General features: G+C 41.1%; 1 protein-coding gene across 4 annotated transcripts in view; it reads right to left on the bottom strand.

Annotated features, from left to right (window-relative positions):
* PCDH19 (protocadherin 19) overlaps window positions 1–23437 on the bottom strand; it is a gene marked incomplete at its 5' end in the record, with an annotated part of 107939 nt that extends 84502 nt beyond the window's left edge. For 2 of the 4 annotated variants that reach the window (XM_081276603.1, XM_081276604.1), the window contains 3 exons: window positions 17328–17655; window positions 18340–18480; window positions 21255–23437. In XM_081276603.1, the coding sequence (XP_081132729.1) occupies window positions 17328–17655; window positions 18340–18480; window positions 21255–23437 (2652 nt within the window). The remainder of the gene's footprint in view (window positions 1–17327; window positions 17656–18339; window positions 18481–21254) is intronic. The other 2 variants (XM_081276605.1, XM_081276606.1) reach the window with 1 other exon arrangement.
* Window positions 23438–25640: the final 2203 nt, after the last annotated feature.

Genomic DNA, 25640 nt, shown 5'->3' with positions numbered 1-25640 from the left:
AATTAAAAATCATCCAATAAACTGAAGAAAAGTCTTTGCAGTAAATGAAACAAGGAATTTACCTTTATATTATATATATACACACACACACACACACACACACACACACACACACACACACCTGGATATATTTTTTTACTCCCAACAAGTATCCATTCTAATTAATTTCCTATGTATCTTGCCATATAATTTCATTCACTTGTAAACTAATAAAAAATGAATTTTTTCAGGCTGGGGTTGTGGCTCAGTGGTAGAGCACTCACCTAGTATATGTGAGGCCCTGGCTTTGATCCTCAGCACCACATAAAAATAAATAAAATAAAGGTATTGTGTCCAACTACAACTAAAAAATAAATATTTTTAAAAATAAATATTTCTCCTCCTTTTTTTACAGAAATTAGTGTATGCCCTACACATTTTTTTTATCTTCATCTTTTGTTAACAATGCATATAGAGATTTTTCCATATCAATATATAAAACATTTTTAAATCTTTTCTACTGCTGGACACACACATTGCTTCTTTTTTTGCTATTTCAAATAATACATAAGTGAATATTCATATGTATTAATATATGTGTATACATATATAGACATACATATATACACATATTTATATATGTGTATAAATTTTTATATATATAAAATTTTATTTATATATATATAAAATTTTGCACATAGTCAAGCAGACATCATAGAGACAGTATGAATTCCCTAAAAGTGGAATTGCTGGGTTAAAGGGTATATGTATTTGTAAACTTAAGATTGTCAAAGTGCTCTTCATTGGGACTTCTACCCATTTATTCAGAGAATGTATGAGATGGCCTGTTTCCCCACTGTTTTACCTTATTGGAGATAACATTTAAAACTCTAATAATTGGAACAGGGTATAGCGCAGTGGTACACACTTGTCTAGCATACTCAAAGCCATGCCTTTGTTTCCCCAACACCACAAAAAAGGTGATGGTAATGTTTTATTATTATCAAATAAGCAAAAATAGACTCTTACACACTGCAGGTGGGCAGGTAAGTTGGTACAACTTTTCTGGGAAAAAAATATCTATTAGAAGTCTTAAAAACATAAACCTTCAGATAAAACAATTTACTTCTACAGAATTTATTCTAAGAAAGCAATTAGAGAGTACAACTATATTTATGTACAAGGATATCCATCATAGTTTTGTTTTTATAAGACAAAAATTTAAATAACCATAAAGTTCAATGTTAGAAATTGATGAAAAGCAAAACTTATCTACAGAACAATATATAATTCAGCAACTAAAAAAAATCTTGCTTGTAAATATTTTCTAAGGACATAGGAAAAAGTTATGATATAATATAAAGATACAAAAGAAAACAGAATAATCTCAACTAAAATTTTAGAACATTAAAACTGGGGAAGTTTATCATTAATTCAACCTATATTAAACATTTATTTTATGTCAGGCACTGAACAGAGAATTAACCGTAGTTGCCCTGAAATGGTAGAATCATGGATGATTTCCAAACTTCTTCTATTATTTCTGTACTTTTCCACTTTAGATATAAATTGATTTTATAATGAGTAACCAACAAAAAGAATTATAAAATATACTAGAACTGTACTTACTTTTCCCCTAGAAAGCAACTGCTTTTTTAATAATGGTCAAATTAAAGTCAGATACTATAATATAGTCACTGTCATGATATCAGCACATGTGTCTAAAGATATTAACCCAGGGACTGGAATTGTGGCTCAGTGGTGGAGTGCTCGTCTAGCATGTGTGAGGCCCTGGGTTCGATCCTCAGCACCACATAAAAACAAATAAAGGTATTGTGTACAACTATAAGTAAAATAAAATGTAAAAAAAAATTTAAAAAATTTAAAAATAAAGATATCAACCCACTGAGATTAGCCCCTTTTGCAAGGGGCTTTTACGTATCTATGACTCAGTCTCCCTCATATAGGCACTGGGAAACAAGAGCATCTAAAGCCACAACAATTGATTCTGTTCTTTTTCTTAGGCAATAGCAGCCACAGGGAGTGGAGGATGGAGGGTACTTCAAGACCTTTAGGCCTACCTAGGATCCATAAACAAGTTTAAAGTCAGGCCTTCACCCACATCCTAAACAGCATTTTAGGAAGGCCTTCCTCAGACCCAGTCCCAAACCCACACTGACTGTCAAATGTAAATAGAATTAGAATTTTACAAATAAATGTCCTTACTTTTGATCTGTCACCTTAAATTCACGTTAGTAGTATATGAATTTTTATAGTAATACATAATTTTTTTTCAGCTGGAACACTGCTCTGTTGCATTAGCTTCTTTCAAATCCTGGCTTAAAGGCAATTAAATATTTTAATTTCCTGGAGATTCTTTTTTTTTAATTTTTTTTATTGGTTGTTCACAACATTACAAAGCTCTTGACATATCATATTTCATACATTAGAATCAAGTGGGTCTTTTTTAATACAAACAATTTCATCTTTAAGCCATACAAAGGAAAATGTGAACTTTTTTTTAAAGTTACTTCCTAATCGAATTTAAAACATCCTCAATATTTCCTTAAATGAAGACATTTACATTAAGGAACTTAGATTAAAAAAAGAAGGAGGAGAGGAGGAGGAGGAGGAGGAGGAGGAGGAGAAGGATTTCCCCTCTCACACACAAAAAAAATGCAAAAGATAATTATTTCTATCAAATGCTTCATGTGATAGCATTAGCTAACTTCCAACTCAAAGCTAGATTCATCTAGTTAAATGTCTTCACATAAAAGAAAAACAGTCCAACTAAAGGCCATGGTCTCCATTTATCCAAGGGACAGACCACAGAATACGGCTGGAAATGTTTTCCTGTAGCAGGCAAACATTTCATCCACAATCAGGGTGATGTTGTACAGGGTTCTCATATATTAGCTATGGGGTGGGGGTGAGGGTTGTAGCATCTGTATCCGGGGTTTTTTTCCAAGAGAATTTTCTTTACAATATCTAAATTGTTCTTTTGTCTATCTATGTGGGGCCACTGAATTAAATATTTTTCACTTAAGAACAGTGCCTAGTATGTGAGAAGTGTTAAAGAAATTTCATATAGATGCTGGTTTTCACATTAATGTTTTTCAAAACTAGGATACTAGATAGAAAAGTAATCAAATAAATTTACCTTTCTTAAAAGGTTGAACCTGTTCCACTTTGTTGTGGAAAAATGCATTTAGTTGTGGCTGCATTTGAAATTTTCAGCATCTTAATGACCACCAACTTATTAAGTTTCTTTTTTTTTTTTTTTTGTCGTTATTCCAAATTGTTGGGGCTATTATCTGTAAGCACTATATGTGCCTCGGAGCCACGGGGCAGGAGCATGAAATCAAATATTGGAGAATATTTTAAATTGTCCATTTGATACTGAAAAAAAAGGGCTCTGATAAAAATAGTTTGCCAAAAGTGGCCCTTAGATGAAGCCTATATCATTTTATAGTGTTAAAAACCTGTACAGGTTGCAGTTAAATGTTACTATTTTAAAATCTCTTGTCCTATAAATAAAACTTGTGAACCAGATGTTTAACACTGATGAGATAAGCCTACTTTCACAAAGTATACATGTGGGCAAGAACAATTAAGGAGGAAACATATTTTTCATAACATTTTCTCTCAAATTTTAAACTTAAACTTTAAAGAAGGTATTATTGTTAAATGTGAGTCTTCATATTTTTTTGAGAAATAAAAAGATATGATCTGACTGAAAAGTGAAAATAAAGAACATGTTTGGTCTGTTTTTCCTCAAGACAACTTCTTTGGCTCTTAATACTTACTGTAAAATATAGTACTAAACTTAAATGATTGCTTTTATGATCTAAAATTAATATATTCTCAATGTAGAAAATGTGGGAAATTAGAAAAGTGTATTTAAAAATTTTCTTACAACCTGAGATAAATGTTAATGCTGTGATAATTTTTCTTTCAGTCTTTTTTCTCTGTGTGTTACTGTGAGTATAGTGTGTACATATCTGTGTATGTGAATTAAACAATTGAAATCCATCTATAATAGGCTCTTTTGTGGGCTGGGGATGTGGCTCAAGTGGTAGTGCGCTCGCCTGGCATGCGTGCGGCCCGGGTTCGATCCTCAGCACCACATACCAACAAAGATGTTGTGTCCGCCGAGAACTAAAAAATAAATATTAAAAATTCTCTCTCTCTCTCTCTCTCTCTCTCTCTCTCTCTCTCTCTCTCTCTCTCTCCCCTCTCACTCTATCTTTAAAAAAAAAATAGGCTCTTTTGTTTTCTCATTTTTCTCAATTTTATCATAAAAATTTTCCTGGGTCATTAAATATTCCTCAATATATTATTTTAATGACTGCATAATATTCTGGCATATGTATGTATGATAATAATTAACTATTCACAAATGATGATATGTGAGTATTTCCAATGTCTTATTTCTATAAATTATGCTGAGATTAACACCTCTGTACATGAATTCTATGCAGATGTAAAATTATTTCCTTAGGATAAATTCCAAAATAGTAGGTAAATTCTAGAAAGAGTAGATATTTTAGGGCTTTTAGTATGCATTGCCAAATTGCCCCCAAGAAAAGTATATCAGTTCCATCAATTATACTCCATTTGGCAGTGTACCATAATCACGCCCTTGCCACCTCTGAATTTGTTTTAATCTTTTCCAATTTGATAAGTAAAAAGTGACATCTTATATATCAAATTGTTGTTTCCTTGAGCTGAGTTCATAAGATTGGTGAGGATGCAGTTGTGGAGACTTCAATTCCTATATTGCTTGACATTTTAAAAAATATGCATAGTTTTTGCAATTAAAGTTAATAATGGCTTTACATTCCTATTATTTAATTACTAAGATTGAAATATTTTCATATGTCTATTGACTATTTGTACATACCTATTTGTGTTCATTTTACATTTTTATATTTTGGTTTGCCTTTGGTGATTTGTAAGAGGTCTTAATATATAAGGGTATTGCTTAAATGTCCCTTTATCTGAGAGGCCTTTCCTGATGTTCCTAGAACAACCTGCTTCCTGGCAGAACATGTATGGTTCGTTCTTTCTTATGTTTCTCATATTACCATCCAACTTTCTATTTATTATTTGGCTCAGCCCTTAAAAACACAAACTCAATGCAGGAACACTGTTAGATGCCCAGCACCTTGAATAGTGACTAGCATGTAATTAGCCTTATATAACTATTAGCAGAATCAATTAATGAATTAATTAACATATGTTCTTTATAAAAACAGAGTAGAATGGTAGTTATCAGGGAAAAATGGAAATATATTAATTAAATGGTACAAAGCTTCAGTTACACAAGGTAAGTACTAGAAATCTCATATGCAGCATAATGACTAGAGTTAACAACACTGTATTATATTCTTGAATTTTACTGAGTGGATAGATCCTATGTGTTCTCACCATTTAGAAATGGCAGCTATATGAGGTGACAAATATGTTAATTAGATTGATTGTAGTAGTCATTTCACAATGTATACATATGGTCAAAACATCAAGTCATACACCTGAAGTATATAAAATTTTCATTTGTCAAAAAAACTCAATAAAGCTGAAAAAATGAATGCATATCTGTGTATATATATATAGTCTCTGACTGCCCTATAGATTTAAAATATTTTCTCAGCTTATGGTTTATTTTTAAATTGGCTTATTATATTTTGGAACATACAGACATTTCTAAATTTTATATAATTGGAGCTACTGGTATTTTTCTTTGTGTTTATTTGAACTGCTTCTATGCTTCTGAAGTCCTTTTCAATTTCAAAATTATATGGATATTTATTTGCTTTCTTCTAATAATTTCACTGAGTTTTCATCTTTACCTCTTTAAATCATGTGGAATTTGTGTCATATAATGGAAAATAAAATATTTTTATATTTATTGAATAGACCTTGCCTTCCTCCATTGATTTAAAGAAAATATGTTTAAACTCACATTTTATCTCTTCAGTGACAAGATACACTCTGAGGGGAAGTACTGCTTATGTTTTTTATCTATGTCTCTCAGAGGTGAATACAAGGCTGGTCAGTAAAAGATGGTCTACAAATATTTGGTGGATGGATGAATGGGTGGATATTCTCAAGCCAACATATTTTTTTCAAAAAAAGCCTAACTACTAAAAAGTAAGTATATTCACTAAAGTCTGAAAGCAAATCTTCAGAGTGTCAAGTTTAACCTACAGTAAATGAATATCCTGTAAGAGCAAGGCACTTTAACCCCTGTAAGCTAAACTCATTGGTAACAAAAATACTTAATGAACACCTGTCCTCAAGGAACTCTTAAAAAATTATTCTTTACAGGCTTATAGTAGAAGAGTCCTTCCCAAGGTTGAAGTTACTGACTTCCCCTTCCCCTGAAGTAGCAGCTGATACCCAGAAAAAAAAAAAAAAAAAAAAAGATTACTTTGTTGCAGACAGTGCTCAAATCCTGCTGAATGCAATCCACCAGCCTCCAACATGCATTGGGTTTAATAATTCTGGAATCAAATCCAGTTTAAAAGAAAATATACCTCATTTTTGGCTCTCAAGTAAAATCCCAAGTGTCTCATATTGATTCTGTAAGGCTCAGTTAGCCTCCTCATATGGCCTGAAATTAAAAATAACAACAACAAAAATACATTTTTATTGAATTCTGGCTCTTTGCTTATAATCTATAGCAAACAGAAAAATGAACAAAGCCTTGCTGAACTGCCTCTCATGCCAACAAATCCCACAAAGAGAATGACAATCAGTGAAATATATTGTTAAGCATGAATTTTTAGCTAAAATATTTATCTCTGTTGCAAGGTATTAAAATGAGAAAACCTTCAAAGTGGAAGCTTCAAGCAATTGCATTAGAAGTTGCATAATTTGGTTAGACTGACCTTAGAATGGAATAAAAAGTTGCTTATTTCCATAATGTTGGCCTCCAATGGTATAAAAGGTTAGATAATTTATCATGATACACAAAACAGTTCTCAAGAATAACTAACTTAGAAAGGAGATCTCGGTGACTTCCAGCTCTGTGAATTCTTAGTGTGAGAATCAACATAATTTATACTTAAGTGAATTTGCACTCTCCTGAAAGGTCTAGTTTGCCAGACAAGATGAGTGTATCTCCCATTCAGCCCTAGAACATGTAAAGACCAACTGAAACAAGGTTAGCGTACTCATTGATGCATTTATGGCAGAAGTCACATTGAACAGGAAGACATATTTGAATGAAGAGGCTATTGAGTTTTGATGTATAAAACTCACAACTCAAATGACATGCAGAATATGTTGCCCTCATTTAAAAATTAAAGGACTCTATCTATTGTATCACCTGCCATATCTGTCATTTGCCCTCAATACCACCTATAGAGCAGCCATTATCATCACATGAACTCAAACCTTAATGCAACCAACTATATGAAACCCTTCAAACCAATGCTACAAAAATTCAGAGAATTATACTTAGAAATGGAAAAAAATTGGAAATCCCCTGATCCAACTTCTTCACGTATTGTTACAGGTTTGTTGCAGTTTGGCATTTGTTGGGATTTTTCAGAATTTTCAATGTCTTAGATTCTGATTTCCTTAGTAGTAACAGGTTTTAATAACTAAAGCTCATGCCTCATAAAGTTGTTAATTTTGCTTCATCTGTTTTGCTAACAACTTCCTCTACTTTCCCCAGATATGCAGATTTGTGCATTTGTTACCTTTGTGGATATAGTGAATCAGGGTCACTCACATATTAAAGAGAACTGTCCTGATGGGGTGTGCTGGGCTCAAAGAGTGAGGAAAGCAAAATGTTGTTAGCATCACACATTTTTTATCTCATTCTTCCAAATATGACATCATGTATAGCTACAAACCTTTTCAGTCCAGAAATCATTTTCCATAATCTCTTCTTGTGGATACCTGATAATCAGATGTGGAAAGACCAAATCCCCAGATTGTCATTTCAACAATTCCCAGTGCCATGGTATATAGATAGTTTACCATCTTTATGTGGTTTCATTCTATCAGGTTACTAAACAATGTATAGTTAGTGCAAAGGCATTTTAGTTTTCTTCCCATTTCAGCATTTCCTGACAGTATTTTTTACAACAAAGTGCACCCATTTTTCCATTTCTAAAGAATATCCAGTGGAAGCAAAATTAGAAAGAGTGACCTAGAGGTCTAAGAACACCCATCCCATTAGCAAACTCACAAGCCATACAGAACATTGGTATTGATTGCATCTATAACATTTGAAATTTGTTTTTAAGGAGCTATAGCTCTAATAAATTGTTTTGCAATTTAAAATTGGGCAAAATCCCACAATGATAAAAACCATTATTTAATACTAATGTCATTGTGTTCTATCCCCTAAGCTCTTAGGAACAAACATTACCATTAGCATACCGCATCACTCAGAAGTATATACTTCAGAAATAGGAATGTACTAATTAAAGAAATGATCAGTACAGCAAGGTCATAATCAATGCCAGTCATATGAGAATTTTGTGTCTTCACGATGGCTTCTGTGCCTAGCAACATAGAGGAGGAATTTAATCTTCCAATAAGCCAGGCACCATTACCTGTTGCCAAATGCATTTGTTCACCCCTGCATTCCTAGAACCCTTCTTTTCTCATGCATGTCAAGTTTCAAATACAAATGTTAGATTACATATATTTTAGCTATTAAAAATACTTAAAAGCTAACCAATTCTAATTAATGCAGTCTTATATAGTCTCCCTACTCATGAATTACCTATGTATACAGGCAACCCAAATCAGACTTCTCCAAACTAAGTAAATTAAAGAGGAAGAGGAAGGCTTGAAACAAAATTAAGCCCAAAAGAGACAAAAAGAGAAACAAAGCCTCAGAAAATAATTTCCAAGGAATTGAAGATATTCACTATAAGATATTCTTCAGCTGAGCTTTGTGCACAGCAATGATTATTTGGCTGTTTCTTACTCAGAGATCTCAATTATGAATAGTCACAGAGAGATCTAACCTTGGGATACATCAAATCAGGGTGTCTTGGCCTCACATTTGGAGGATATCACTGACTCTGATTAGGCTTATGAGCATTTCCTCAGGGAGGCAGCCAACAGAGGGTTCAGAGAGTGGAGAAGGGGGCCCTGAGGACCTAAGATCATAGACATGTGTATAATCAGCACAGCTGGTAAAGGCTCCATCACAAAAAAGTCATATAAGTAAGGAAGAGAAGCAGATACACACACACACACACACACACACACACACACACACACACACACACCCCACGTCCCTAAAGAGGACTCTAACCTTTAGATTAAACTTTTCTTCCTGCCAGCTTACACAGGGAATTCATTTTATTCAAAAGAGCAAACTACACAATCTAAGAAGAGGTGCCCTTCATGCTCTGGAAATCAGATTTAGAAGATAACATAATCCAGAAAGCAAAGCCGCCAAGGCCAGTGCTGGTGGTAGTTAAGGAGAGCAGCTTGCCACAGAACAGTGGCCAGATGGGGCCCAGTGGGAGAAGCTGAAAACTGGCCACCATGGCACTCAAAGACTTAATGGAGCATCAGAAGACTATGCACACGAAGGCAGTGCTTAAGCATCTGACAATTAAGAAGCCCTGGTGCTAGTCCATGAATGCTGAACTCAAGGAGAACACAGGTTTGACACTGAATTCTCACCTGCTTTAATCCCAAATGGTCTGCTCAGAACTCTCAAGGTACCTGCTCCTGACACCTGTCTGTTAATCTCTGTCTCACAGTTTTTTCATGAAAAGAATTTTCTCTGTTCCTAAAGGCTGAATTTAAATAAAAAATCTTAAGAGACTCCTTTCATTTTCCAAAGTAATTCCAGTGTTCCACCCAATCCAGGAAACCCTCATTGACTTGAGGAATTTTCATTACCTGGCACATCAAGTTGGAGCCACATCTCTTCAGGAACCAGCTCAAGAAGAGAAGGCAAAAAGCATTAAAAACAATTTTTGGTGGGCTTCTATTCTTTAAGCAAAAGGCCTACAAAGAGTGGAGGAAGTACAACAGGATGGAAAGAGGATACACTGTAATATTTCATTTCATTTTTTAAAATCTGGAGCAAATATAAATTACCGAAATTTTTAAAATCTGGATGCCATGTATCTGTCTTTTCTGTATATTTTAGCCGTTACATAATTTCACTTTTTAAAATTAAATGAAAATCAACCAGAAATTAACCAGTGAGAATTCAAAGGCCTGATACCAGTCAAGGAAATAAGGAATTACCTCACCTCATGAGGGTCTTGTGAATCTTGTCAATGTAAAGAAACTCACTTTAAGCAAACAAGATATGTAAAAATTCAAACTTACAAAGGAAACCAGGTAGAAGTTGATTATGCACATTATACAAGGACACTTTCCTTTAGGAAAGAATCCACCACAGGGTTACTTTAAATATAGAATGCCACCACTGTGGTTAACATGAGGTCTAATTCACAAAACAGACATTCACTGACTGAAAAGCTTTTCAGGAACCCAACTACCATCAAAGGTGTATCTATAGATCCTCCTGGAGAGCTCAGTCAGGTTTTCTCTTCTGTGACAGAAAACTCTTACAGGATGTACCTGAGGAACTACTTACTGTCAAGCAACACGGAGTGTATTTTGGTTGCAAATGTTGTGTCTTTAAGCAAGTCATTTGCCTTTTCTAACTCCATTTTTCATACAGTAGAAAAGAAACCTTGGTCCCTTCTGACAATTCTTCCAGGAATACTATGAAACTGCAATGGTCCTAGCTAATGTTTTAAAATTAAATTCTGAATGATAGCAAATGAGATTTCTGCATGGGAACCCAAGCTCCTGGAGCTGGCAGAGATGCCCTCCCTGCAGCTGCAGGGCTTTCATCATTCCCCTGGGGTGACACAGGGAGATGCTAGCACACCAGGTACACCCACTGCAAGGTGAGTGACCCCACTATGCTGTCCACACAAAACCACTCAAAACTACGCAACAGCTAGAGGAAATGTAACTTGAGGAGTATTTCCCTCCACAAGCAACTGATCCTCTGGGACTTTCACTTCAAGCATCTGAATTGTTTGAAGTAAATGAGGCTCGCATTAAAGGCCAGCCACTCACACATGAAGAAATGAAGCCTCCTCTCAGAAGGGGAAAATGGCCGCTCCAGAGCCAGCCTCCCACCTCTCATACACAGGAGTCTTGTACAAATGGCTTCATCCACCCATATCTGAGGCACTTGATCCAGCCAATCATAGCCTTCCCAAGCCCTAGAAGCTGAGACATATATGCAGAGCGGTCAACATCTGAAATTCTAAGCAAACACCTCAAAACCACTGCAACACCATTAATGAAAAACTCCAGCTTTCTAGGAGGTGACTTCATTCTCTTTTTTTCCAGTTCTCTAATTCCTCACAAGCAACCCCTTGAGCCCCCAGTTTCAGCCTCTGGGCACAATACATGGAAGCTACAGCAAACTTTGGCAAGGTAAGGGAGGGAGAGGTCTCCAGCTTCTCCCACCTTGTAAGTATAACAGAGAAAAACCAGGTGGGGCTGCTGGGGCCAAAAACAAGTGGTCCTCTGATAAGAAGAATTCCAGTGCCTCAGAGCCCTCTCTGGAAAATGTCCTGCCTCCAGCACCCAAGGGAGAGAAATCTCAGGATCATTAGCAAGCACTCTGGCTGAGCTCAACTTTAGTGAAGGTGTATAGGGAGAGAGGTGATCTCTAAGGTAACCAGTTAATTGCCAATAAGGAATGATAATAATAAATTAGCAAATACTAATGTAAACTAACTCAGTTCTGCAGCAGTTGCATGGAGACGACAGAGGAACAGTTTATTCTGGAACACATCTTGCAAGCTGATCCCCACTGGGAAAGGCACTGCCTCAGCTAGATGTGTAACAGGGCAAATAAACGTACAATGTAGGCAATGGGTTTCCTTAGAATGTCTAATAGTAGAATTGGAGCCCTTGATTTTTGAAGAAAAATGGAGTGAGTATGCTTGGACAGATGAGGGCTCCATTGTTTTCTATTGTTTCCTTCTGCTGCCTGAGGGTTATTTTGATCTCTAGACTCAAATGATTCCAACACCCCATCATAATAAGGAAACTAAAATTTATAAAAGCAAGCTCACTGGAGAATTTGTTTTCATTGGTAGTGATATGTTGTGTCATTCCATGCTATCCAAACAAGCTTCATCATACCTACTAATTTTCTAGTGCTCTCTCAATCTGCCATGTGATAGATTTGTGGCTGTCCTTATCCCAGAGTTTCACTCTAATCACTGCAAATCCCTAAATTTTAAATTGTGTTTAAGGACAAAAACATGCTGAGATATTTATTTCTTTTTCATTTTTCTTCATAGTCTAACTGATGTTTTATTGTCATTATTTGCCCTAAGATGACCATGCATTCATTCAGCGTTTTTGTGGTAGTCTTTTTCGAGGATAACTGGAAATATTCAATTCAGCCTGCCACACATGCCCTTGTTCTATAATCTTTTCCACTGCTACTACATAACTATTCATGAAATTGTTGCATGAGTGACCACAGCAGAGCACACACAGAACCTTTAGGACAAATCATATCAAAGATGCTACAGATTTCAGGCAAAAGGTAGAAAATATAAGGAAAACATTCAAGAGGCTGGGGATGTAGTCCAGTGGTACAGCACTTGCCTTTCATGTCAGAAGGTCCTGGGTTTAATCCCCAGGATGGGGGTGGGGGATAGAAACTCAAGATGAGATTAAAATTGAAGCCAAATTCTAAATCCCTATGTACCTATGACTGGAATTTTAGAAGGTCTTGGCTACTATAGTCACTCCTTTAGAACTGTCAGATTAAAAACATTCAGCATCAAAAAACTAAAACTTAAAATACACCACACAAAAGAGAATGAGTATTTTTTTAAACATTTTACCCCTCCTGAAGTCAGGAAAAGACCCCACCCAAGTCTCCATTCCCAGCAGAATACTATATGACATACTAAGTAACACTCAAAACAAAACATATTTCTAGAAAAATCTTAGGAAAGTGACCAACCTACTATCTTTCTTCATATTCACCTTCATTTTCAAACTCCTTTCCTCTTTCTTCCCTTTTTCTCCCTGTATACACACACAGAGCATACTTTCATTCACACACACACACACACACACACACACACACACAAAGTCTGAACTAAATAAAGCAAAACACTAAGAATTCAAATTTCACCCTCCAATTCAAGATATTTTAAAAATACTGGCATCACTAATTCTGCAAAAGTCTTGTATAAACAACAAAGGCATCCTCCACTTTGCCTTCTCAAATTTGTGCACAAACCCACAAAATACACATAGTTGACTTTCCAACCAATACCAGAGGACAGGTAAACAATGATATCAAATTCTATGCAGGATTACCTCTGCAATATGAGAAGTTAAATTCAAATTCTCTATAATAACTCTACCTACCTAACTGCTTCTAAATTCATGTTCCCCATAGTATCTAGAGTGAACATTTTTCAGATGCAGCTAGGTCTATATGCTGATGCAGAAACCACCCTCAGGACTGGGGGTGTGACTCAGTATTAGAGTGCTTACCTAACACATGCCTAAGGTTCCCAGCACTAACACCAAAAAAAGAAAGTCACCCACAATTCACCAAACTTGGAGAGTCCAACAGTAAATTTACATATAAATAATGGCAGGAGAAGGAAGTTCTAAAGAATCTACAAAGTAACAGGTGATTAGAAACTATCTTGTAATTTAAGATAGTTTGACCAGGCCCAGTGGATTGCACCTGTAATTCCAGTGATTCTGGAGGCTGAGGCAGAAAGATCACCCGTTCCAGGACAGGCTCAGCAATTTAGTGAGGCCCTGTCTCAAAATAAAAATTAAGAGAGGGCTGGGGATGTAATTCAGTGTTAGAGCATCCCTGGATTCAATCCCTAGTACCTGAAGTAAGAAAATAGAAAAGAAAAAGAAAAAAAGAAACTATCTTATGTTGCTTTCAAGTGAAATCATATGGGTGATCTTAGCTCCCCAACTAGACTATAAACTCTCTGAGGGCAGAAGTTACGTCTTATATTTATTTGGAATCCCTATGGTACATGCTACACAGCTGAGCATAGTGGATGCACTCCAAATGCTTACTGATTTGATTTAATGCCCCTGTGATGAATTTCAAAGTACAATAGAGTAAAGCAGCATAGGAAGCAAGCACAGTAGTTCTGACTCTGCTGATGTATAATACCCTGCTGAGTAAGTGCTCTAAGGGACTCTACAGTAATGAAGAAAATGGGTTTGTCACAAAAGGGAGCCCAGTGTCCAAATCTAAAGAGAAAGAATGTTACATGCTCAGGAAAGAGATATTATCCTGAATTGAAATTATCTGTATATTGTGTGTTTCCCTACAAACTCCCTGGGGTCAAAGATCAAGTGTATTATTTTGTTTCCCTAGGAAATAGTAAGTACAGTGTCTGACATGTTCTAAATGTGCAATAAATGCTAGTGGGTTGAACTAATGAACAAATGAAAGAATTGTTTAATGAAATCACATGAAGGACAAAAGAAGTGATAAAATATGATTTAGTAGAAAATTTTCCATAGAATCTTATACTTATCACATCATACAACTTATTATTCAGTTCCCTAATTGTTTAATAAATGTTGTTTTCTTGGATGGATTCCTTAAGTAATGAGGAAAATATAAAGAAAGTTAGGGAATGTAGCAGGATATTATTATCCTAGGAATTTCACTGAACCCTATAATAGTACTTATCATTTCATATTGCAAATCACCTATTTACTTGTCTCCCCATTAAATGTGCATTCATTGTCTTTTTTTATCTGTGCAATGCCAGAGCCTAGAGCAGTACCTTACAAAAGTAGACGCTCAACAAATACCAGTCGAACACATGAGTCAACCATGCCTGCTCTTCTATAGATTTCACTGGATTTAAGTATTTTATCCAGTTCACATTCAAGGGCTTCTAGTATGGAAGAAAAGAAGAAGTGTCATTTTCCCCATGCAGGGCTTTGTGACAAATACAGATCAAATGGCCTGACCGTGCTTGGCTGAGTAGGCTTCTGCCTTTTCTGAGTGGGTTTTCAATTGAACTTTCTATAAATGCATATTGGAAATACACATTTAACTTCACAGTGTCTAACACATGCTATCATGGACCTGCCTACTCCTCCACACCAACTCTGTGTGATTTTGTTAAACAAGTAGAACATCTGGCTTTGTGAGTCAGGAACGTCATCAGAACTGAGACCTTAGGTTTTCTAAATATTTGAAGTAATACATTCTTCACTCTGCCCATAAGAGAATCTCAGAACACTAAGTTCTTAATAAAACCATGTTATAGTTATAGAGCTCCTGCCTCTTGATTGTATTTCATAGACACTTGGCCTTGCATTTTTCTGGTGCCCTGAATTGATTGCATGAATGATCACCAGGTCATCAGGATTCAATACATTTGTCCATCTCCCTAAGCAAGAACACTATCAGCAACCAAATCACAACCTTGGCATATTTCACCTCCATTGTTGAGTAATCAGTGTGAAGAGTCTGGCCACACCACTTTGTAGGTATCATCTATACAGAACCAGCTTAAATTCCTCTTTGGTTATAAGTGCTCAGAAAGACACACTTAGGTATACACACCATTGTCAACAGTGATTCCCAATTGCCTAGTAAAGAAATACACCATTTTAGGGGCACCTATGAATCAGACCCTTATACTACACAATGTCATATTATCCCATGCATGGCAAATGTGCCCATTTTGTAGATGAGGATAGAGAGACTCAGACTACATAACAAACAGTGACATTTGGATTCAAAATTGTGATCTATCTGGTTCCACTACACAGAACTGCCTCTCTCCCTCTCCACTGCTGAACTATTGGTGATCTACAAATGATCCTCCAAGTAGTCTATGGTCTAGGCCCTAGTAGTATTCAGGGATATTAATAATTACAACTGAGCCTATCTAGCACAATATTATACTTTCAATAAATTTTTATTTATGGAGCTATGAATTTATAACCTTGGTGCTTTTGTTGCCAGCAAACTACCTTCATTTGTTCATTAAAAATACAGCTTTTGGGAGCTATTAATTCTGGTGGGAACTATTTTTCAGGGGAAGCCATCAATGTAAGTGATCCTAAGATCCCTTTGTCCTACAAAATTGATATAAACACTATGCAACCATTTTATGTAAACATGATGGCCTGGGTATACCAGGCGGAAATATTTCTGAAACAGGAAGGTATCACTGAAACAGTACTTTGCTAGAAGTTTAGCACCCTGTGATATGCCCTCCCTCTCTTGATGACCTGCTTCGTGAGTCTGAACAAATCTCTTAGCATCTCTGCACCTTTGTATCACCATCTACTGAAGGACCATCTATCAAGATATCCAATCTCAAGTATCAAAGGAGACAACAATTGTAAAGGTGCTTTGAAATATGTTGACGTACTCTCCAAGTGTACAATATTTCTTTCATTCGTGGCCTGAATGGGGGCACATGCCTCCCACTGCATCAAATTTCCAAACAAAGAGGGAATTAGGCAATTCATAGAAAAATGAAAACAACATAAAAACTACCTTCCACCTAGCCACCCACCACCATCATCTGAATATCACCCTACTATCCTGAAATATTTCAATAGCCAACAAGCATCTGACCACATTGTGTTTTTAAAAATCCTTCCATTTGGAAACATTCATTCACATTAAAGGGAAACAGAATTAACACAAATGCATAGCTAATTCCTAAAATGTTCATATTAGTGACAGTTTCAACCTCCTCAGCTGTCAAATGTTATTACCAGAACTGCTGAGAAATGGCAAAGTGGCTTTCATTTTTTACTTGCCTCCCATGAGCAGCTCATCCATATTCTTGGCAAGATGCTAGAGAACAGTGGTGTGAGGGGGATAAAAAGAAAATGGGGGCTTTAGGAGGCTGAACAACTCTCACAGGAGAACATTGCCCCCACTGGAGTGTTAGAGGGTTTCATTCATTTTCAACATTACTTAGTGACTCTTTCTAAGCTATTTCAACTGGCATATTGTTACCACTGGCTCTCAAGCAGGTGATATTTGCAACAGGTGGAGCAAGCTTGTATTATGCCAGGACACCATACTGGACTTTCAAAGGTTTAGACCCTTTGGGTTCCTGCTTGCAACACTGGCCCACAAAATCCATATATTTTGGGTTACCTTTTGCCCCAAGAAACACTGATAGCAAACCTAAGTAAGGAAGTGGGCTTAGGCAGAGAAGTTCTCCCTGCCGCTGCAGGGGATTGTACCAGCATAACAGTCTATGGTGTACTGAACAGCTCAAAAAGAGATCTGTGAAGACCTCACAGAGCTACTCATCTACACTCACCTCAGGCAGGGGCACACCATTGATGATCAGATCTGGCTGCTGGGGGCCCTGGCTGTTGAAAGAGTGATGGTAGATGTGGTTGGCGCTGGTATTGCGAGTATTCTGGTTCTCTACATTCAGGAAAGTGCTCTCAGAGCGGCGGCAACCCAGGGGCAGCGTCTGCTGGTGGTAGTCGAAATAGTTGAGGGAGGAGGTCAGGGAGGAGCAACTGACAACGTTCATCTTGTCTGTCTCCTCCACATCCCGGGGTACCAGGCGGATATCATTCTTACTGATTTTTTTCTTCTTGCTTGATTTCTTTTGATGCCCATAGGAGTACTCAGCGATTCTATGTGACAGAAAAGGCAGCATGAATTGATAACACCCTCCCAAACCATGCACTGATTAATAAACATTAAGCATCCCAGAGGGTTGCACCCCATCTCCGCTCCAGCTCCTTATTCTGGCGCATTACATCATCTGGTTTCTCCCTGTGCTTTTCACATGCGAAAACAAGCTGAGGGCCATGAAGTTTTCATATTGAACATAGTAACCTCCCCCTACCCCCACCCAAAAAAGTTCCTATGATCTGGATCTGGAATTTTTCATTTGAGTGGTCAGTGAGCAGGGGTGGGAGGATGGGGAAAGTTGAACCTGTGGGAGAGAAAGCATTAAAATGCTTAAATCTGGAGCTTCCCTGGAACCCAAAACAACTTCGGGGTAAAGTGAGAAGCAAACCCCAATTTAACAGAAAGAGGAGATGGAGGGAAATAAAAAATAAACTGCTTGCCAGTTCCTCCAGGCATTTACCATGTAGCAAACTCCCTTAATCAGCTTCCTCTATGATTGACCTGATCAATTTTGGACTGGGGTAGAAGATGAGATCCTGTCCTTTGAAGTCTCCTCAACTCCTGTCCTCCACACCCTCCGCCCTGCCCTAGCCCAGCTCCCTTCTACTCTCCACCCAGCCCCCTCCTCTTACAGAGAAATCTGATAGCCAAACCCATTTGAATGAGGGGAAATGCCTTTTTACCTCTTTCCCCTTAGGCTCACTTTCTCCTCTGCCTTTTTGTCTTGCTCCTCGCTAATGGGAGAAACCGAGATGCAATGCAGACACTTGCTGTTTTGTCCTTTTATAAAACAGCCGAGGAGACAAGTGATGGTTAAACAATTACTGCAAAGGAATTTAAAGGTTAGTGCATTCAGCATCCTTCTCCATTCAGGTGTACCTACAAGCAGCTGTGCTGCAACTGGAACATAAAGAGCTCAATTTAATTAACACTGACACAGACCCAGCAACGTGCACCAAAGACACCAAGCATTAAGAGACTTGTCAAAAGAAATACATTAAAATGTAGGCAGATTCTCAATGTCACTTATTACTTAGCACATAATGATTTCAGCTTATTGTTTGAAAATTCAATTTCTAGGCAATAATCAGCAAAACAATAGGGTTAATAAATAATACAGGTTGATCTTTACAAGGGAAAGACTGCCTGTATTCTCGCTCTACAAAGCTAATTGTCTGAATACAAAAAGGGAGCCCAATTCAAGCAGCAATTGCAGATCATCTTGCAAGTCTCATAAATGAATGCATTTCAGGAAGAGGCTCTGCAGAAGCTGAGAACAAGAAACCTCTGCCTAATCACATGGAAAGAAATGCTCCTGAACTTTAGGTTTCTAAAAAGTCTGAGCAGATGGAGAGACTGCATATCTACAGAGGCAAATAATTGCTCTGTCCCTGGGATCTACCTAGAGCTAAGCAGTTGAGTTCCCCTCACCCTTTCACTCTGTGCCCAGGCAGACTTGCAATGATGGCAAGCTGATGCTACTGGGGATTGGGAGCGGATTAAATCCCCCCAAACCCCTGGAATACGGTTGATTTTCTTTTCTAATCTGTTTACAGAATCAATGGGAAGTTCTAATCATTTTGTTTACCCATGATGAGTAAGTTTGGCAATGCCCCATCCAATTATTCAGCTGAGGCATTCATTGCATAGCCCTTTCTGTATTGACCAATTATTTAATTAAACTGTACTTCATTAATCCCAAACCATCACAGGGAAGAGAGTGCTTTACAAAATACACATTTGGGTGAAGTTGGAGAGCACTGAGATTTGCACTTTTTTTTCCAAATTCAAATGCTCTCCTCCCTGTTTTAATGATCTCCCTGGCAAGCACTCAGAAAGAGCTCTCACTTCTAGTCATATATCACCAAGAGGTGGCAAAGCCTTCAATATCTTTATTTCAAGCTGATTTCTTTTTCATCAAGGAAAGGGTCTTATGAATTTACTTTATGCTGAGAAAATGGCTTAAAAAGAGTCCCCTCTATCATTATCTCCATATAAATAAAATTTTATTGACCCTGTATTTTTCTCCTATAAAAATCGCCACTGGCAGTCACAGGTTTCAAAGGTAAGAGCAATATTAATTTCCATTTCTCCCATCTGAAATGACTCGGTGCTGAAGGAAAGAAAAGTCATGGCCATTTCACTAGTAACAGGATTAAAGCATTTATGAGGCATTGCAGCTGCTCTTTTATGGCACCTGATTGATATTCATGTGTGGTTAGCATTTGTCTACTAACTTGTGTAATGCAGAGAATAGTAAAAGGGAAACAATAATTGCATGGCTGTTACATATTCAGGGAGCTCTGATTCACAGAAGTGTGCATTTCAGATGGTGTCAACTACAAATCTGACCTACAGGAACATATTTTGACTGATTAACATGCAAGCACAGATGGCACAAAAGACAAACTGGATGTGTAGGTGTGTTGAAAGCACACACACACCTTGGTTGGAAATAGCAGCATCATTCATTTTCAGCAAAGTAAAGAAACAACTTTTTTTTTCAACTCTTTCGATGAGACACTGCTGGAAAAATTATATATTAACTTGGGTTCTAGAAATTCTTGGACTTATTTATACTATCCAATTGTAAAGAAGAACTTCAGCAAGACCCTCTAATGTGCTAATCCGGATTGTTTTTTAAATGCTATATGTCATTCTAGTTTCCACATTTCTCTTCCTTTTCTTCACCCTTCTCCTCATCTCTCTTCTCCCCCACCCCAATATACACATCCTGCACACACTTCAAGAGAAATTGTAACACAATAGCCCATAGTGACATCCACTGGTAGCAACCAGATCTTAATGCCACAGCACAGTTCCACATAAGAGGAAATCACCATAAACTCCAAGATTGCTATTTTTATTGAAACATCTGGATGCAAAGTCTTGTCCCTCACTGGGAAGTTGAGTCTTTATACACCAACCTAACAGATATTTGAAAACATACAGATGCCTGACAGAATTTCACTTTATATAGTCAGATGTTTAGGGATTAGATCAAACCAAACCAAGAAGAGACATAAAAACACTAATCACCTGTTCTTTGTCCCTTACTCTGTTTCCCAACTTGAACTCCTACTCCCAGGCACTCTTCAGAGTTTATCACTGCAGCAAAATAGGGCAGCTGCCAGCATTCCCTCTCCTTTCAGTAACTGTCTCCAAATCACTGTGCCCTCGAAATCAAGTTATGGTTTTGCTGAAAATGTGAGTCTCATCTCTTCTTATCTCTTCTCTTCTTTCTCCCTTTCTCTTTCTCCCTCCCCTCTCTCCTCCCCCCCCCCCCGCCCCTAGTTCCCATAACTTCATGGAGACAGCTGTGCAAATTTTAAAATGATAATTGCTTTTCTGCTCATCATCATTATGTGACAGAATCCATTCAAACAGTAAATGATTGTCTTCCAGCAAATTGTCAGATCAAAAGAATTGATCAACTTGGACTCTCACAAACTTTTCCCCCCTCCACAAAGAAGCTGTGTGAGTATGCTGCATGCAATTAAGTGGGAAACAAAAGCACTGGGGTTTTCACACAGAGACACAGATACTCACACCTTACTCATCCCAGACAAAGAAGAAAAGAAAGAAAAGTTGGCTCTACCTGCAGTTGTAGGTTCGGATCTCTTTGTTGTCGCGCTTGCACTTGATTGCCACGAAGATCATAGTGACAAAGAGGATGCCAGCAATAGAGCCCAGGGCGATAATGAAAATCAAGGATAGGTTCACTGAGCCCATTGACTCTTGGGCATCAAGAGCCGGGGAAAGGTAGATTAGGACCAGCGCAGAGGCTGAGAGAGACGTCTTGCCGTGGTCATGGGCCACCACAATAAGCTCATAGGAAGCTTTAGAGCTCTCGCTGAAGGTGCGGGTGGTTCTGACTTCGCCATTAACCTGGTCTATTTCAAAGAAGCCGCGGTCACCCTCAGTCATGTCATAGGTAACTCGACCATTTTCGCCCTCGTCGTAGTCGTCTGCCTTGACAACAGTCACCAGGTAGCCTATGCCTGAGTTTCGGGGGATGTAGACCTCAGCAGTGCCATTGATTAATGGCGGGGCTGTGATAACTGGGGTATTGTCATTGACGTCTAGGATGATGACCCGCACCGTGGCGTTGCTTTGCAGTGAGGGCAGGCCACCATCCTTGGCCAGCACCTTGAATTCAAATGCCTTGGTCTGCTCATGGTTGAAGGATCGCAGAGCATAGATATCACCCGAATTGGGATTGATGGAGACATAGGTGAATACAGGCATGTCCCGCACCTGCGACGGCACTATTTGGTAGGAGACACTGCCATTGAGACCCAGATCAGGATCGCGGGCAGACACAGAAAGAAGATAAGCGCCGGGAGTGTTATTCTCCTGCACGATGACCTGGTAGTAGGGCTTAGAGAAGTGCGGGTGGTTGTCATTCTCATCAGTTATGCGCACTGTAAAGGACTTGGCACTTTGCAGCATAGGTACGCCGCCGTCGCGCGCCTGAATGGTAAGATTGTACTGATCGTGCTGCTCACGATCCAGCCGACCGTCCACCAGGATAGTGGAGAAGCTCTCATACTCCTGCAGGCGAAACGGCACGTTGCCCAGCAAACGGCACTGCACTCGTCCATTGAGGCCTGAGTCGCGATCGGACACCCGAACTAGGGCGATCACGTAGCCTGGGGGGGCGCTCTCGCTCACCTCCACAAGCTCACTGTTGACCGACAGCAAGTTGATTATCGGTGGGTTGTCATTGGTGTCCAGCACGCTGACGGTGACCTTGCAGTGTGCTGGGATAGAGTTGGGCCCCAGGTCCTTGGCCTGAACGTCCAGTTCGTACACGTGGCCCTCTTCATAGTCTAGGGCACCGGTGACAGTGACCAAGCCACTGTGTGGATCGATTTGGAAGAGCTCCCGTGTTCGGTCGTTGACATAGCCATAGAAAGAGTAGACAACCTGGCCGTTGGTGCCCTCGTCTGGGTCACTAGCATTAAGGCGAATGACGGGTGTGTTGGGAGGCGAGTTCTCAGGCACGCTCACCGCGTAGGTGGACTCGCCAAACACCGGGTTGTTGTCATTGGAATCAGTCACCTTGATGCTGAGGCCCACGGTGCCCAAGTGCGGCGGGTCTCCGCCATCGAGTGCAGTGATTCGAAAATTGTAGTGCGACTGAGTCTCGCGGTCTAGACTTTTCTCCACCACGAGTTCAGCAAAGCGTGAACCGTCACCACGCGTCTTGATCTCCAGGCCGAACAGTTCGTTGGGCGTGAGCTCATAAGTCTGCACCCCAAAGCTGCCAGAGTCCGGATCATAGGCGCTGTCCAGCGGGATACGTGTGCCAGGGCTGGCCGCCTCTGATATCTCTAGCTCAATCTGTGCCGCTGGGAAACTGGGCGCATTGTCGTTCAGGTCCTTGATCTCCACCTTAATCACGCAGATTTCCATTGAGCTGGACATAACCTCGAGAGAGATGATGCACTTCGGGCTCTGACGGCACAGCAGGTCGCGGTCAATCTTCTGCTTGGTGACCAGCAGGCCAGAGCTAGGGTTGATGTCCACCAGGTGCGGAGCGGAATTGGACACCACACGGAAAGCGGAGGCCTGCCGGGGGTCCAGCGCGAAGCCCGCCTCTCGCGCGTCCTTGGCCACGTTAGCGATTACCGTCCCGGCACGCTGCTCTTCTTCCACTGAGTACTTGAGGTTAATGAGGGCGGCCGCCTGCGTCCACAGTACGGCCAGCAGCAGCAGCACCGGCAGCAGGAGTGACTCCATGGCTGCGCGGGGCTCTGCTTGGCCTCGCCTCTCCATACCCCTCCGAGGCCGACGCCGCCGGCGCTCCAGCTTCCCGCCGGCTCGGGCCGCCTGTTGCGCGCGCCCCGTGGCCCCGGAGGCCGCGGGAGGAGTCCCGCCCAGGGCGGCCCGGCGGCGCGGGGCGTATACCCGCGCCGGCTCCAATGCTGAGGTTGCGGTGGACTCGGCGGAGGCTCGCTGGGGGCCCGGGGGCTCCAAGGGGCCGAGGGAGCGCCGCGCGGCCCCGAGCCCCCTCCCTCCAGCCCGGCTACTCAGTTTTCCCCCTTCAAAGTTAGCCGGACGCGACTGGCCGCAGCGGCGCAGGGCTGCGGGTCTGGCGGCGTTTGCGAAGCCGAGACCACCCGCGGCTGAGTCCTGACAGTACTTGGAGCAAAGACTCAGAGGGCTCTGGGGGCGCAGCCTTTCAGGCGCTGCCCGACCCGCCGCAGCGCACCGGCACTGGGGCTGCCGAGCGCGTTGTCTGTGCACCTGGCATGCGCAAGGACCTCCCCCCAGCGCTCCCGGCTCCCTGCGGAGAGAGGACCCGCCTGGAATGCGCCCTCCGGGGTCTGGGGGGGCCACACTGGCCTCTTCAAGGCCTGTTGGGGGAAAAGAGGGATCTCAGGCGGGAGTCTGAGTTGCTGGCAAGGGCTGCGGGTGCCCAGGGATCTGGCTGAGCTGGATGGCGGTCCCGGGGCTGGCAGAGGAAGGGGGAGGGGACAGAGGCTGCCGAGGAGAAAGCGTGCTCCCCGGCGCTGAGATTGGCTTCGGAGGGCTTGGGAGGCGCGTCTATTCAGGATCCGAGGTGGGCACGGAGTCTCCCCTACAGAGCAGTTGAGGGGCTGCGGGCGTTTCTCGGAAATCAAAGTTATCAACGCAGCCCAAGCCTCCACATCAAGTTTGTGAAAACGGGGAGATGGCAATTTGTCCAACAAAATCAAAGTCCGTGTATTTCCAATGGCCCGGTGGGGGGAGGGAAGGTGGGGATTGGGGAGGAGGGGAAGGGAATCTACAACAGTACCGACCAGGAGAGGCGGGGCAGCCGCCGTGGATACCCGGGGCTTCTCCTCCTCCCTGGGTTTGGGCTGGGGTGTTGCTCCAAGGGTCACCGCTGCTGTCGCCGCCGCTGCCGCGGGAGGAAGCCCTCTTAGTTCAGTCGCATGTCGCCGGGGTCCGCCTTGCCAGCTTCCACGGATGACGGTTTTGTCGCCGCCAAAGTTTACTTGCGGGAGCGTCTTGATTCCATCCTCCCGGAGAGGCACTGACCGCACTGCCTTGGGCTCCCTCCCTTCCGGGCACTCGCGCGCTCAGAAGGTCTGTCTCGCTTTTTGTCTGCCTCGGGCTGTGTGTGAGAGAGAAAGAGTGAGTGTGTAGCGTGGGGATTGTGAGTGTGGATTATGAGCGAGCAGGAAGAGACGGGTTTGGGGTGGGAGGTTTCGGATCTTAGATGAATCTGCTCAGCTGGAATGCCGCGGAGAGCAATGCGCCCTGGGCCCGCGCTGGGCTAGGGACGCGGATGCCAGCGCCCCCCGGGCAAGCCAGGCATGGTGCGCGGGAGATGTGCTGCCGTCTGCGCTCGCTCGTCCGTCTCCCCTCTGCGCCAGCCGCCGCCGCTACTGCTGCTGCTGCTCCTCCTGATGCCGCAAACTACTGGCCGCGGAGTCTGGAGAGAGCCGGAGAGACCCGGAGCAGCCGAGCCCGGCTACGCCAGGCGTTGGCCAATCAGCGAGCCGCCCAGCGGGCTCCGGTCTTGGGGCGGGACCAAGGCACCGGGGGCGGGGTGGGGCGGGGCCAGGCGGAAACTTACACACCGGCGGGACTGAGTGGTCCCCGGGCCTGCGAAGCCCATGCGGGAGTCGGGGGAGGCTGGATAGGCGGGATAGGCAGAGGAAAGAGGGCAGGGTAGAGCGGGAAGGGGTTGGGCTGGTGCTGCGGCTGAGACTCCTTGGGAACCATGTGCCTCTCCAGTTTGCAGAGATTGCAGGAGAGAGGAGGATTTGATTCTCTTGGCGTATTTATCTCCCTCACATATCTTCGTATCTTGAATATAATATGCATTCTCTCTCCTCTTCCCCCACCAATTCTTTGTCTCATCATCCTGGATTTCCTGTTTTCCTCTCTTCCCATTCTTGGGTAGTGTAAGGAAGAAAGGGAAACAGAAAGCACCCTGGGGTGGTCATTCACCCAACGCTTGGCCAGTTGTGTCTTTACTTCACTGGGG

The sequence above is a fragment of the Spermophilus citellus genome (genome assembly GCF_964194105.1).
Source record: "Spermophilus citellus genome assembly, chromosome: X".
Lineage (NCBI taxonomy): Eukaryota > Metazoa > Chordata > Mammalia > Rodentia > Sciuridae > Spermophilus > Spermophilus citellus.
The sequence above is the reverse complement of the archived record's forward strand: the minus strand, read 5'-3'. Positions and strand labels throughout refer to the sequence as shown.